Source organism: Nannospalax galili, unplaced genomic scaffold (assembly GCF_000622305.1).
Source record: "Nannospalax galili isolate Female #2095 unplaced genomic scaffold, S.galili_v1.0 scaffold110, whole genome shotgun sequence".
NCBI classification, from domain to species: domain Eukaryota; kingdom Metazoa; phylum Chordata; class Mammalia; order Rodentia; family Spalacidae; genus Nannospalax; species Nannospalax galili.
This window is the reverse complement of record NW_008328707.1, coordinates 401,602-418,125: the sequence shown is the minus strand read 5'-3', so window position 1 is coordinate 418,125 and position 16,524 is coordinate 401,602. Positions and strand designations below refer to the sequence as shown.

Here is a 16,524-nt window from a genome sequence, read left to right as displayed (position 1 = left end):
AATTAAATTTAATTGAAAAATTAAAAAGCACATTGTTTTTCTACTTATTATCAGTAAACAAAAACCCAACTAACTTTCAACACTGTCCAGATTACAACAAAACTGCACCAAGATTACCAATTATTTAAGTGACTGGTCAGAGAGAGATCATGTGAGTAATGGTTACCTCTTAAAATATTCTTTTCCCCTACAGTTTTGGGGATTAAATCCAGGGCCTTCTGCATGCTATCACAGAGCTCATCCCAGTCTTTGTTTTTTGAGAAAAGTAACTATGCAGTTCAAATGGGCCTTGAACTTTCTATACACCCCAGGCTAGCCTCAGAATCATAATTCTCTTGCCTCTGCCTCCTGAGTGCTGAGATTATAGGCAGGAACCATTAAACCTCATACGTTCTTTGTATTAGGTTTCACGTACAGAATGCTAATAATTTATATAATTTACTTTAAGAAAAATATATTTAATTATTTTCTTCTGTCTGCTGGGTCTTTAAAGAAACTAAAAGGCCATAGCTACATAAAGGTTTAGATTACCTCACAATCAACCCAAAAGAATGTGCTGTGAGTAAAAACTCTACTGGCCCTTTGAAAGGAGGCCAACATGGGGCACCTTTAAGAACCACACAGAAAAAGCAGCTACTGTAATGGAGTTTAATAATAATGATAATAATAACTTTTAAAAACCAAAGTCTTCACAATATTATGGGCCATAGCTACATAAAGGTTTAGATTACCTCACAATCAACCCAAAAGAATGTGCTGTGAGTAAAAACTCTACTGGCCCTTTGAAAGGAGGCCAACATGGGGCACCTTTAAGAACCACACAGAAAAAGCAGCTACTGTAATGGAGTTTAATAATAATGATAATAATAACTTTTAAAAACCAAAGTCTTCACAATATTATGGCAGGAGTACAACAGTTTCATACTACTACTACTACTAATAATAATAATAATTACTTTTTAAAACAAAAGTCTCCACAATATGTTACAACAAGAGTATAACAGTTTTGGTTATCAATATAATTGTAAATTATTATTGTTGCTATCCATGATCTTCAAGACCAGCACTTTTAACAAAAAAGATAAAAGAGCTGGTCACCTGAGGCACTGGATGAAATTAACTATTTTACCTGAGCTTGAAGCCAAGATATGAGCGTCTCCCTAATTAGCTGTTGTTGAGCAGTGCTTAGTTCTGAGTATCTGTTCAAAACAGAGAAGAATAGTGGCTATATTTGGTGTCTGTGGCTCTGAAAAGTTAAGTCTCAGCTATTTGAAGGGGAAATTGAAGTTCAAATTACTGCAAATGCCTATTAACACTGTTTTAAAGAACACACAATCTCTGATTTGTGTCTCAGTTCATAGCAAACAAAATGAAAGCTATTTTTCAAACACACAAATTACCCATGTTCTGAGGTCTGTAGTCTACAAAGTAAGTCAGTAGATGATTCATTTTCCCTAATAAAAGTAGGCATTTTGAACATAAGTACTGCCACTCAATTCTGTCACAGTTATATGCAAAACAGGCTATTGCCACATCTTCTGACCTTTCCAGAAGTCGGAAATCTACATTTACTGTTTTTGTGTAAAATGTCTGTATTTTTAAATTTTAATTTATCTTTACTTATTTTTATTTAATGTGTATGAGTGTTCTGCCTGTATGTATTTAAGTGCACCACGTACGTACAATACCCACAGAGGCCAGAACTTTCTGGAACTGGATTTAGGGATAGCAGTTAGTCACCATGTGGGTGCTAGGAATTGAATCTGGGTCCTCTGAAAGAGCAGCCAGTGCTCTCAACCGCTGAGTCATTTCTACAACCTCCAAAATGCCTGTTATTTTCATATATAATCAACCAACTAACTCAGTTCAGGATAAATAAAATGCATTCATAGCCCGGATGTAACTTATACACTGTCATTTCACCACGTGAATTATACTTCCCTCAAAGAAGGAAAAACAAATGAAAACAGGCCTCTAGAGCTCCTCAAATCATTGAGATAAAACAGTGAGAAAAGCCTTACTTGTATTTAACTTGATGTTCTAATACTTGGAAGCAGAAAAACTTTATGTGATCATCACTGAAAAAGCAAAAGAAAATTAGATAATCAGAGTATGAATTGGGGGGGAAAAGGCAAAATATTACTAATAATAGCTGCACAGTTCCTCAAACTAGGCCTCTTGGCTTGTTTTCTACTTATCAATTTCATTTCATTTTTACTATTTTCTGTTTTGTTTTACAGTGCTGGGTACCAAACATAGGGCCTTAGGAATGCTAGGCTGTACCAATGAGCCACACTCTAGATCCCTGATCTCCTGGATTCAAATCCATTTGTTTAAACAGTGAAGAGAGCTCTAAATATTATATACAACATTTGATAGTTCTATTAAATTTAGTAAACAAAATAACCAGGAGATTTAATATGTAGCTTATAGTACTCTGTAAAAAGAAGCCTAAATCCTAGACGTGAAGACAAAATTCCTGGAACAACTTCTATGTTTTCCTTTAGAAAAGTAAGGTGTAAAGTTACAAATGGTATAACAGCAAGCAACTGAGTCAAATCAAAGCCATCCATGTCCTACTTGAAATTTAAACCTAGTTAGTCAGTAGTCTTGCAGCCAAATTCAAAATAAACAGGGTCAGGTGGACTCTCGGTCCATCCTCAATGTTCACAGAGGAAATTAAATTTTAAAATGCATGGCCTTTACAAGATGGGAGTTAAAAAAAAAAAAATCCATCAATTATCTACTTCTAACTCTTTCTAGGGATGATACAGAGTTGCAGTGAGCCACCTAACAACTTTGCCAAAGTTCCTTTAGAGTCCAACAATCTACTCAGTCAAGACAGAAAGTTGGTCTAAGACAGGCTTCATTAAGGAACAAAGTTTCCTATATAAAGAATTAGTCTAAGCCAGGTGTGGTGGTACACACCTTTAGTCCCAGTGCTGGAGAGGCAGAGGCAAGTGGATCTCTGTGAGTTCCAGGCGAGTTGCTGCTACAGGAAGATAGATCCTGTCTCAAAAAAAAAAAAAAAAAAAAAAAAAAAAAAAGAATGAATTCAAGCAGCAGATTTCAGCCATCCAACAGAACACCAGCCCAACACTGGCCAGAAGGCTCTCAGTAAGCCTATGTGCCTCTGGTTCCATCAGAGCTGCGTGTGTACTACTAGCTAGCTCACTGTTTCCTTGCTCCATCAGTATTTCTTCTTTAATAGGAAGCTAACTTAACTAATGATGAAATGCATAAACAAATTTCTATTTCTAGAAAACTCAAGTTTGCTGCTTTAGAATGATGGCATAGAAAGCCAGGTGGCGGGAAGGCAATGCTCATATATGGTACATTTGCAATAATGAGAGGACTTGAGCTAGAGGGAAGATTTGGGGATCTGCATTCACTGTTCCTCAATTCTCTGCAGAGGCCTAGGCTGTAAACCATAGAGGATGGATTATGGGTGTGACCAACAAGACTGCAGTGAAAACTAATGACAAGACCCTGGTCCCACACCACAGAATGGTATTGAACATTGATATTCTGTAAGTTAAAGCTTAAAATTAAGATGCACATCATTTATGATCACCTCCCTTGATGACTTAGAAAACCAATTCCCAGTCATAAGGCAAAGATGTATTTACGGTGGTTGATTCCAGCTAGGATTTACTGTTAGGTATACAAACACATATAAAGCAAAGGACAGTGTTACTGAAAATGGTCCAATAATTATTCTGGTCCAATAATTAGTTCACAGTTTTTATCTTTTCCATGCTACCAATAGTTTTTAAAAAGGCAGGTCAAAAACTGTTTTTACAAACACACTTCCCAGGGAAAAAAACTTAAAATCCTACCACGTTCACAGAAATGTCAACACGTTAGGTGACAAGGGATTCTATTTTTCTTACCTGTATGTCCTCTGTGCTAGAGCTTCTGCACACACCTGCCAGGCATCTGGGGAAACCTTTAACTGCTCAAAATAAGCCAGGGCCTATAAGATTGGAAAACAAAGACATCTGGAATAGTGACTCTTGATGTCCTCCTACTAGCAAATAAAGGGAGTAGTGAACCAATGGCCAACAACAAATCAATGAATTTAATAAAACAGCTAAAATACTCAATCCAGGCTTCTGAATATGGAGAAAGTGTACACCATTCCTAAAAGTTAAATCTGTGCCAAATCATCATTTATATCCTTAAACCCATTTCCTTACAGTCAAGGAGATAGCATAAGAATGGCCTGTAGACTTCACTGGGCCTTAAAGATGACTAAGAGAGAAAGAAAAATTGTGCTTTATCAAGTGAGATAATTCTAAGGTATACACAATTATAAGAGGGTATGCAAAGGATACTTATTTATTAGCAAATCTACTAAAGAAGTGATTATGCAAGGGGCCAGATAGCTTAGCAAATAAAGGCACTCATCCAAGGCTGACAATCTGAGTTCAATCTCTGGAACCCACATGGTGGAGAGAACCGGACTCCTTCCAAGTTGTCCTCTGATCTCCACATGCATGTTGTATTGTGCACACATGTCTTCCTCATTAATTAACCCCCCCCCCCCCGCAAAGGTCAGAACTCTCAGCCTGATTACTAATCTGGCATGGACAGAGGGGTGGCAGGTACAAGGGGGATGGATCAATCTCTATAATTACCCTTAATTTTCAGGTTGGTGAATACTTTAAGATGCTAGGAGGGAGGTGAGCCCACAGAGGGCATGGAAACTCTTGCCCCTCCATATCGTGTCCTAAGCATCTCTTCCTGAGTTGTATTCTAACAAACTAGCAATATTAAACAAGCTGCTTTCCCGAGTTCTGTGAGCCATTCTAGCAAATTATGAAATCTGTGGGGGACATGGGAGTCTTTGGTTTAACAGGTAATTGTCAGAAGTACAGAAGGTTCTGGACTTATAACTGTGTCTGAAGTGGCTGGGAGTCTTGGGAAACCTTTACCTTAATTCATGGTAAAGAGGTCCTACAAAGCCTGTGATTGTTCCCTTTGGGAACATTTTGGGAGTCAGGACAGAGAACAAACTGGAAGTCAATTTATATTTTGCTAATATTTCATTTTAAAAAACAGGAGGGGTTCAGCAGCCAAAATTGTCACTGACATATCATTTTCTTTAAATAACAGCAAGGGCTGGGTATGTAGCTCAGTTGGTAGAGTGCTTTGCCTAACATGCAGAGAGGGTTAGATCTCGGGCACTACATAAACCAAATACAGTGGCACTTGCCTTAAATCGAAGCACTCTCCTATAATGCAAGTACCTGAGAAGTTTAGGAAAGAGGACCCAAAGTTCAAGTCAGATATATAGCAAGTTCATGGTTGGCCTAGACTATGTGAGACCCTGTCTCAAAAAAGACAAAAATAAACAAAAGGCTTTAAAAGTCAAAGCTGAGTATTCTATTATTTAAAAGGAAATAGGGAGGAAATAGTCTGAACACTTTGAATCTTTATCTCTGTACTCCATGTACTACCATTAAAAAATTCTGGGGGCTGGAGAGGTGGCTCAGTGATTAAGAGCACTGACTGCTCTTGCAGAGGACCTGGGTTCAATTCCCAGCACCCACAGGGTAGCTAATAACCACCCGTAACTACAGTTCCAGGGGATCTAACTTCCTCTTCTTGACCTCTGCAGGTATTGCACGACACAAGTATGCGTACATAGATGCAGACAATACACTCATACACAATAAAATAAGTATTTTTTCAGCTACTCTTTAATTTCCCATGCAGAAAACAAAGACTTGCGTATGGACAACTGAGCCCTTGGGGCTGGCAGACAGTCATGAATTTGAATTTCAGCATCAAACAGGTAACTTCCCACTATTCCTGAATTACAGCATCAGGACCATCAGAAGCCACTTTTCCTCACCATTCCTTTTCATCTTCACTGATTTTGTTATTCAAGTTGGTTTAACATGAAATCAGACTGTCAGGATGCTTTAAGTATTCGTATTACAGAATCTACTTTTGTTGACAAAATTGTTATAGTAAAAGCAGTTTTCTGAAAAAAATTGTGGCACGTTAAAAAAATACGTACGTGTGTGTGTGTGTGTGTGTGTGTGTGTGTGTGTGTGTGTTGGATAAGGCCAGTGAGATGGCTCAGCAGGTAAAAGCATTTGCTAGAGGCCTGATGACCTTGGTTTGTTCCCCAGAAATCACATAAAGGTAGAAGAAATGACTCTACAAAATTGTTCTCTGACCTCCATATGAACACTAGGGCATGTGATCTACCCATAGTACATATACAATAATAAATAATAAAGTACAAATTTTTAAAAATCTGTTGGGATATTGAGAACTTTAAAAAAACAAAACAACAGATTTCGAAAAGGATACATTTAAAAGCAGGGAAGGGAGCTGCACATGGTGACTCATGCCTATAATCCCAGGACTCAAGATGAAAGCCAAAAGTTCGGAGGCCAGCCTAGGCTACAGTATGAGTGTCGAAAACAACAAAAACATTAAACAGGAAATACTGAGTATGGTGGTGTACACCTCTAATTCCAGAATTTGGGAGGCTAAAGGAGGAATTCAAGGTCAACTTCAGCTACTCAAGGTTAGTGTGGGCTATTGGGAACTCTGTCTCAAAAAAAAAAAAACAAAACAAAACCAAAAACCAAAAAGCAGAGCCAGGAAGATGCTCAAAGATAAAGGCACTTGCTGCCAACCCACGATCTCCTGAGCCCACACATTGGAAACTGACTCCTGCAAGCTGTCCTCTGCCTACTATACCTGCACCATGGCACACTCATTAACCCCAATCAAAAAAATAAGTGTAAAAACAAAGAACCTAACCCCCTCAAAACAAAACAAAAAAAACCTACCCTACTCAAACAAAGACCAAAGCAAGGAAAAAAGAGGCTGGCAAGACGGCTCAGCAGGTAGAAAAGCACTCAGCATACTACCTGGGATAAATCTTGGAACTCACACTGAGGTGGAAGGAGAGTTCCAACTCCACAAAGTTGTTCTCTGACCTTCACACCTGTGCCGAGGACATATATGTACTTCTTATTCCCCACACTAATAATAAAATTAAAAAACAAGAGAAGTTGGACAGATGGATCAACAGTTAAGGGCACTGGCTACTCTTCCAGAGGATTCGGGTTGAGTTCTCAGTCACCGACATGGCAGCTCACAACTGTAACTCTTGTTCCAGGGGATCTCACACCCTCTTCCGGAACTGCATGCATGTGGTGTACTTATATACCGGCAGGCAAACACTCATATAGATAAAAATAAGTAAATCTTTAAAAAAAAAAGAAAAAGACATGATCCTTACTTTTAAAAAATGGGGGAGATAACCTGTTATGATGAACTACTATTCTAATTCCAGCACTCTGGAGGCTGAAGAATATATTGTATCAGCAGAGGAATGCATTTTATCAGAAACTGCTTAGATTTTTTGTTGTTTTTTGAGGGAGGGCCTCCCTGCAGCCACAGCTAGTGTGAAACAAGGCTCTCACAGAGAGAGACCTACTTGCCTCTGCCTCCTGAGTGCTGGAATTAAAGATGTAAGCTATCATGCCAGATTGCTTAGGATTTGAAAAACCGTTATTTTTATGTATATTGAGTGTATTGCCTGTGTGCATGTAAGTGCACCCATGTTGTACAATGCCCACAGAGGTCAGAAGAGGGCCTTGGATCCCCTGGAACTGGAGTTACAAACTGTTGTCAGCCACCATGTGGGTACTGGGAACTAAATCCAGGTCCTCTGCAAGAGTAGCCAGTGCTCTTAACTGCTGAGCCATCTCTCCAGCCCCCTACTTAAGATTTGAAGACAAATTTTTTGGTCTTTTTGAGACAAGGTTTCCCTGTAGCCGCAGCTGGCCTGGATTCGCTAATGGAGACCAGGCTGATCTTGAACTCACTGCCTCTGCCTCCCAAGTGCTGGGATTAAAGGCATACGCCACCACGCCCGGTGCTACTTAAGATTTTTAAAAACCACTTTTTAAAATGTTTCTGCTTAAGAGCAAAACAAAAATGGCTATAATATCTAGTGACATTTTAAACCTCATTTAGTACATTTATAAAAAGTATTCTTGCTACAAGCAGTAGAAAGAAGAAAAGACAAAAATCACATGGTCATCTCAATAGATGCAGAAAAGGCCTTTAACAAAATTCAGCATCCATTCATAATAAAAGTCCTAAAAGGTATTGGACTTGGGTACTTATCTCAACATAAATAAAGCTATATACAACAAACCCACATCCAACACCACTCTAAATGGAAAAAAAAAAACTGGAAGCATTCCCATTAAAATTAGGAACCAGACAAGGATGTCCACTATCTCCACTCCTTTTTAATATAGGCTTGAAACTTGCTCGAGCAATTAGACAAGAGAAGGAAATTAATTGAGGAAAACACCAGAAGATGGAAGGACCTGCCATGCTCATGGATTAGAAGAATTAATACTGTGAAAATGACCATCTTATCAAAAGTAATATACAGATTCAATGCAATCCCAAGCAAAACCTCCATGACACACTTCACAGAATTAGAAAAAAAATGCCCTAAAATTCATATGGAAGTACAAAAGACCCTGGATAGTCAAGGCAACCCTGAGCACAAAGACCAATGCAATGCTAGGGGGGATTACTATACCTGATCCCAAACTATATTATAGGGCTATAGTCATAAAACCAGCATGGTACTGGCACAAATATAGACACATAGATCAGTGGAATATAATTGAAGACTCAAACATGAGTACATGCAATTTCTGTCACCTGCTATTTGACAAAGGTGCCAAGAACACACAAGGGAGGAAAGACAGCATCTTCAACAAATGGTGCTGGCAAAACTGGGTCTCCACCTGTAGAAGAATGAAACTTGACCCTTATCCCTCACCTTGAACAAAAGTCAACTCCAAATGGATCAAAGACCTCAATGTGAAATTTGAAACTGAACTACTAGAAGAAAACATTGGCAGTAACCTACAAGATACAGGTATAGGAATGGACTTTCTAAATTGAACATCAGTTGCTCAGGAATTAAGGTCAACAATCAAGAAGTGGGACTTCATTAAACTAAAAAGCTTCTGTACAGCAAAAGAAACAATCAAGAGATAAGTAATGCCTAGCTAGTATAAAAAACCTAGGGAATTGTATTAGTCCAGAAACCTACTAAAGAATTATATATACAATATCTCTACATGAATCTATGTGTATAGCTGGAGGCTACAGAATAAGAAATAGTACCAGACAGGAGAAACCTTCGAGTTGTTGGCCAGGGTAATCCAAGAGTCCCAAAATTACACAGACTATTGCCACAGCTCTTGATTACCTCCCAGAACCTGAAGGTAAGACCCTATTGCTGAAGACAGGATATACTTCAGTCATAATTTGGAACAATAAAGGTAGAACTGACCTGGAAGCCACCTCTCCTGAAGGTTAGCTCTCATAGCTTTGGAGAGCTGCTAAGGGAGAACATCAATCAATGGTCCAACCTTCAAGGCCTAAAAACCACATCAATGACTGGCACAGAAAACAACATTGGTGCAGTAGTAGCACTTTTATCTTGGAGGTAATCACCAGTTACCAACTGGACTTAAAGCCCACTCAATGGGAGGAAACCCATGTGAAGTACTGTAAACCTAGCTAAATACACATAGCTAGAGAGGTCATAGATCTTAGAGAAAACCCCAAGGCTCTCAAATCCCCCAACAAATGCAATTTCTATGTGCAAAATATGGATCCTTAAATTTACAGACAAGTATCCCAGTCACCACCCATCAAAGCAGCTTCTTTTGCAACAGAGATTATTACAGAGTTGTACAACTGGTCACACACAGATTATGAATTGCTCAAGCCTAAGTGGCATATCTACAATGCAGCCTCTACACCTAAAGCTCATGGAACATAGAAAAAGGAATGAAGAGAACACTAATCCATCTTTCAATTCTCATCAATGAAGCTCCCCCATGCAACAGAGGGCCAGGGAAACAAAAGGCCGTTAATCCCCAAAACATAGAGAATAAGAGTCTACAGAGTGTAGGTCCTTAGACAGGACTCCTGTATTAAACTCCACCCACCCGGGGCTCAGGGACCATTGTGGAAGAGGGGGTAGAAAGATTATAAGAGCCAGGGAGGAGGTGTATGACCATATGGAAATAGAGTCCTACAGGCTCCTGGGACTCCTCTCATAGGAACCTATAGCAATGGTGTCAGCATGCTCAAGACTCATACAAACTCAAGCAGACAAAAACCTAGCACAAAACTGTGGAAATGGACAGCAGGCTCCAATCTTAGTTGAAGAACTATTGGCAGCTGATTACTGCTGGGTGAGGAAGAACTGATTTCCTTAAAGCAAGGGACTGTAGATAGGCTGACTAGACCTCAGTAGATGAACTTGCACTGATGGCCATCTGAGGACATTAACTTGACATGATAGGCCTTAACACAAATGACAGAATGTATGAATTCAAGGGGGGGGGGAGGGAGGAGGACTCTGGGAGGAGGCCAATGGAAAAGTGGGTATAAAGATGATTAAGATGTTCCTTTTGAAATACACAAAAATTCAATAAAAATTTTTTTAAAAAAGAAAAGAGAAGGAAATTCCTCTTTCCTCTGATCCTATATTTCAGAACACCCACACGTCTTTTAAAAATTAATTAAAGGCTTGTTCTTTCAATTCTTCTTTTATCATTCAGCTAAAGGTCTTATTATAGTTACAGGCTACCTTAGGTTTGTTTATATTTATCCAAATATATTAGCACCTCCAAATGGATTTCTTGTCATGTAATTGTTTTATATAACCTAAGATGTGGCATATAAAAACTGCTTATTTTCATGCCTGCCTAGACTAAATAACAAGGATGTTAAATATCACTAATATAAGTTAACTTATAGTCCAAGCCAAGCAATGGGAAAATAAAATATGGATGTATGCTGCTACAGGAAGTTCCCTGAATTTTAACTCTGTATTACAACTTTTCAACAGTTAGAAATAATTACAGATATTGCCTAAAGATCTGCCTTAAATTACATGAGATTTTGGTTCAGCCAACTCAACAAAAACAAATCACAACTCTCACTGTTTCTTTATTCAGAATTCACTTACCTCAAATCTGTTTGGTTGTATAACTTTCTACCCAAATTGTTCTCTATCATCACATGTATTTTCTGTTCAAATCCTCTAATGCATATTTGTGGTAGCAAGCTTTAAAAATGATTAGCTAGCCAGGCATGGTGGCACAGCACTTGGGAGGCAGAGGCAGGCAGATCTTTGTGAGTTCGAGGCCAGCCTAGTTTACATAATGAGTTCCAGGACAGCTGGGACTATAGGGAGACCCTGTCTCAAAAAGACAAAAAATGATTAGCTAACTTACCCTTTGTCTGAAGTCTGAATCAGCATTTGGATTTAGTCCTAATAGAGCTTGTTCATCCATCTCTGCTGTTATTCTTGGAGTTTTCTGATTACAACAGACGTGGCCTCTGATCCCATAGAAGAATCCATCAACATCTGCACATAAAAAACAAAAGCGAAAGAAAACAAAAGATGATTATCCAGAATATAACAGTGGATGAAGATATACAGCTGTGTTGTTAAAGAATCTTTTGAAATCCACTCAGATTATAAGGTGCCCAAGTCTCAGAAGATGGGCCCTGCTCCAAATCTCACCAATATGTGATTTTGAAAGATCTAAAAAAGCATGCCATTGATATTCTGAAGTTATCTTATTCTGCAAAGGTTGTCAATCAAGTACAGAAAGCAATCCTTGGGACTGAAGAGATGGCTTAGTGGTTAAGAGCACTGGCTGTTCTTGCAGAAGACCTGGGTTTGAATCCCAGCACCCATGTGGCGGCTAACAACTGTCGGTAACTCTAGGGGATCTGATGCCCTCTTCTGTCATCTGCGGGTGCACTTATACACATGCAGGCATAACACTCACACACATAAAATAAAAATAAACAAAAATAAATTTTAAAAAGCAAGTAATCCTCTTTGAGCAGAAGCATCTGAGCATGCAGTGGTGCTGCTCATCCGCTGTGCAACAAGCTTGATGGTGTGCCTATGTAGAGAATCCAAGATTCTCTTGTTTCAATGACTAATTGTTTTCCTACTTCCAAACATTAGAATGGCTCACCTCAGAGTTTAATGTCCTTTTTGGAGTATTTACAAAGCACAGCAAGAGACATTAAACAAAAGAGGAAGCGTGAGAGGAATGAAAAAGTGGTCATCTAGCTTTGGAACAATGAGTTACCTCTGCCTCTTGCAGATCTCTGCCCTTGCCAGCCAATCTGAAATGTATTTCCCAAATAACTTCTCTTACTTTAGAACTACCTGCCACCCCTTTACCCCCAGGAAGGTAGTCTACTTCCTCACAATACAGGATCTAACATTCTCAAATCAGAACATGATAAACCCACAAAGTCAGCTAGTATTTTAGACTATATATTTACTTTGTCCAAACAAGGACCAAACTTAAAATGTGAAATTCATTCTCGGGGCTGGGGAGCTGGCTCAGTAGATAAAAGTACTTGTCTCATTTTGGAGTCCTGAGTTTAATCCCCAGCATCCATGTAAAAAGCCAGGCACTGCGGCTGGGGGGGAATGGACCCTCAAAGCTCTCTGGCAAGCTAGTCTAGTTAAAGTGGTGTGCTCAGTGAGAGATGTTCAGTGAGAAACCCTGTCTCAAAAAATTTGGTGTGAATAGTGGGCAGGGGCTGGTGAGGTAGGAGGTAGGAGTTTTACATGTATGAATTACATACATGTATGAAATTGTCAAAGAAATGAACAGTATAAAAAATATGGTGAAAATCAAATCAATTGAAGAAGGTACCCAATGTAGACATCTGGTTTCAACCCACATACATATACATGTACCTGCACACATGCATGTATGCATGTGTACACAGAGTATACATATTATACACACACATTACATTTTATGGAATGCTGTGAGGGTAGGGAAACTAGGTCTTAACTATTCCTATTATAAAGCTATGAGGCTTAAAAAAAAATATGACTATAGCCAAAGAGAACTTAAAGAGGTAAAAAGACTAACTGGGAGGTGGTGTGCAGTCTTTCAGGAATGGTGAGGCTAGGATCAAGTCCAGTTACAGGATCCCAACATTTTTCTGTCTTCCCTGGTCCTTTTGGATGCAAATGATAGATCGGGATCTAAGCTTCTCAGCCTTGGGAGGAGGGCTCAGACCCTCCTTTTCACTCATAGCTACCCGGCAGACCACAGCAAGGTAATGCAAGCACCTACTGCCTGCAGGGTTTAAGATCCAAACACTTCTGAATGGCTTCCCTTCACTCTACTCCACTTGCAAGCCCACATCACATGGTGGTTCTCAACTGGCATTCTGCCTTTCATCTGCACCCACAGCTCTTTTCAGTTACTAGGTTAACCCCTGAAAGTCCTTCAAATTTCAACTTACAGTTCATCTCTTGCAAAAAATACTGCTTCAACCCTACTGCCCACCCTACCAAGCTGGACTGGATGCCCCTTCTAAACTACCGTGTTGTCACTGTGCCAGGGGGTGAAGGCTCTTGATTCCCCAGATCCACATAAGAGAAAAGTGACTATCTTGCACTCATACAGACACATACCCACCCATACACACACAAAATAAATGGAATTTTTAAAAGTCTTTGGTATATATTCCAACCCATTAAAAAAAAAAGGAAAAAACCCAACAAGGCCACACAGACAACAAACCACATATTCCTTGTCTATGAAATAGGAAAAAGACTACCTACTTCATGAAGTCTAGACTTCAAGAATACAAGGGATACAATGTTTGCACACCATCCTCAATAGGTTCAGAGACAGGCACACGGGGGGAAGGGAACTGCCTGGAGTAGTCTTAAACAGATAGAACAGTGTTTTGAACAGATGGGAAAACAAAACAAAGGTTTCCCCTCCCCAAATATGACAAGAACAGTAGAGTATTATTGCTCTGAAGAATGCTCACACTGACAGAAAAGATAATTTCAGGACTTCCGTAAATTCCTGGTTGAGAAGCCTCTACAAGTTTTCTTTTGTTTGCCATTTCTTTAGGGAAATTTGCCTAAGCTTTGTCACCTCACTCTAATCTTGCTAAGAGAAAAAATGGCCCAATGAAAAAAGTCAATAGACAACCCTTAGCAGACGACAGAGAAGAAATTCTTCCCTCACCACTCTCAGAAAAAGCGTTTGGATGATCACTGAGATGTTAAATTACTCATCTGTGGGCAAAGAACTGAAAAGTTACAGCCTAAGGTAACAACCTTCCCAGTAAAAGACTGGGAAGGACACATAGTATTCGAATCCACCGAGCTGTGCACACTTAAACATTTGTTACAATACAGTAAATACTTCAATCATACACCCTGAAAAGGTGTATGGGGTGGGAGGAACAACATATTTAAAATATGAAGCTTTAACTTTTCTTAGTCACTAAGCTAAAAAAAAAAAATCAATTTGGAAAATTCCTCCACACTTAGGACTGAGACTGACAATTTTTCTAGCCTTTTAACATCATGCTGACAAGACGCTTTAATAAAACGTAACTTCCTCCAGTCACAACTAATTGAGGCTTTCCAAAAGTACTCGTTTTTCAGGTTGCATGGAATCATCTCGCTGCAAGACTGTGAAGCAGCAAAGGGGAGAAATGGACCGTCCCAGCCGGCGAATTATTTCACAGAAATCACACTTTTCTCCTATTTGTCCCCAGGGTGGGGAACGAATCAACTCTGAGGTCCCTACTATTTAAGCTGCCGGGGCGCACTGCAAAACTCTTCCAAATGGGGTTGGGGGGCACCCTCCTCGCTGGCCTCGCCCCTCATCTTTCCCCGGGAACCCCCGCTTAGGCGAAGCCTCGTGGCCACTCGGGTGATGAAACACCCTGCAACTGGCAACCACACACTCAAAGACGTGTCGGTCACTGGGGCTCCTACCCACCCCCGACGCAGCCCGGCCGGCCACGAGGGTCCCCGGGCCGCTTTCTCGGGCATCCGGGCTGTTCAGGGTCGGGCCGCCCGGGTAACTTCCCCGCTGAGTCCGGCCGACTACCGGGGTCCCGGTCCCGCCGCCCCGAGCCTCCAGTCACCTTCCCTATCACTCCATGTCTCTTCCCCGCCTGCACTCCCGAGGGCCCGCCGGCAGCGAGGAACGGCGCCGCACGCGGGGAGCACGGAGAGCGGCCCTCGTCCCTGTCGCCGTAATCCTCCACCACGGTCGCAGTGCTACCGCCCGAGACAGAGCTGAATGGGGCCACGCTCCCCTCGCCGCTCGGCGTCCCGGGGCACCTTCTCCTGCGTGGACCCGAGCGGGCAGGCTAGCACGCAGGCGGGCGGGGTCAGCGGCCCAGGAAGGCGCCGCACGCGGGGAGCACGGAGAGCGGCCCTCGTCCCTGTCGCCGTAATCCTCCACCACGGTCGCAGTGCTACCGCCCGAGACAGAGCTGAATGGGGCCACGCTCCCCTCGCCGCTCGGCGTCCCGGGGCACCTTCTCCTGCGTGGAGCCGAGCGGGCAGGCTAGCACGCAGGCGGGCGGGGTCGGCGGCCCAGGAACGGAAAGAGCCAGAGGGCCGGCTAACGCCGCCGCCGTCGCCGCAGCCGCTGAGTCAGCGTGAAGCGCGTTCCCCGACTCGGTGCCGCGCGAACCCGCGCCAGCAGCAGCCTCATGGAGAGTGAGGAGGGCCTGTCTGCGGGCTAAGACCAGGCGACTACAACTCCCAGCATGCAACGTGTCGGTGCCACTTCCGGGCGGCGGGCCACACACATGCTCCTTGGAACTCTGCAGGGGGGGGCATGATCGCTGGGCCTGTGGTGCATGCCGGGATAGAGCATCCGGCTACCGGTCCCTACAGCTTACTGAGCCTTCTGAGCGCTCTAAAGCCCTGGCCCGGTCCGCCCCTGCTCAGAGCTGTTGCTTCAGGTTCTGTCCAAGCCTTCCAAAAAGGCTTCATCGAGTGGCTGATAGCTTGAAGTACTGAGTTCCTGAGATTGAGGAGGATGTGGTTCGAACCACGTGTTGAGTCAGTCCTAGAATTCCTTTTCTGTGGTTCCACGTGTCCTAGTCCAAAAGCGTGATGAGTGCTGACAGGTTTTTAACATTTTTTTTTCTAGGCAGGGTCGCTGTCTCTAGGCTAGGCTGGTCAGTAGGCGGAGCAACCAGGCTGGCCTAGAATTCACAGAAGCCCTCTGGCATCCACTTTCCAAGTCGTGGATTACACGTGTGAACCACCGTGCCAGGCTTTAAATTTGCGTTCAGTGTAATAATTTTGCCCATGAAAGTGAGAGCATTTATAGAAAGTCCTATGCGTAGGTTCTTTTGTTGCCACCAAGTGTTGCTTTATTTACTTAGTCTCTGAGTTAATAACGTCTTAGAAACAGTATAAGCTTTAGCTGTCTAGGTTTGAATCCTAGGCCTGCTCCTCTATAATTATTGGCATCAAACACGTAACTAAGTCCATCTCAGTCATTTTATGTACCATGGAATAGTATCAACCTCAGTAATATTCATTTATTACTTATTTACCTTTTTAGAAACAGAGTCTCATTAGTTAACACTGGCTAGCCTGGAACTTGCTATGTAGAC

General features: G+C 41.5%; 1 protein-coding gene across 4 annotated transcripts in view; it reads right to left on the bottom strand.

Moving 5' to 3' along the window:
• Xpot (exportin for tRNA) overlaps positions 1-15,266 on the bottom strand; it is a 48,342-nt gene extending 33,076 nt beyond the window's left edge. Inside the window, exons 1-5 of one of the 4 annotated variants that reach the window (XM_008828987.3) lie at positions 15,031-15,266; positions 11,319-11,452; positions 3,894-3,976; positions 2,022-2,078; positions 1,130-1,199 (exon numbers count right to left, since the gene is read on the bottom strand). In XM_008828987.3, coding sequence (XP_008827209.1) covers positions 1,130-1,199; positions 2,022-2,078; positions 3,894-3,976; positions 11,319-11,378 — 270 coding nt within the window. In that variant the 5' untranslated portion in view covers positions 11,379-11,452; positions 15,031-15,266. Of the gene's footprint in view, positions 1-1,129; positions 1,200-2,021; positions 2,079-3,893; positions 3,977-11,318; positions 11,453-15,030 lie in introns of those variants that run through there. The other 3 variants (XM_029561502.1, XM_029561501.1, XM_029561503.1) reach the window with 3 other exon arrangements.
• Between the last annotated feature and the right edge of the window lie 1,258 nt (positions 15,267-16,524).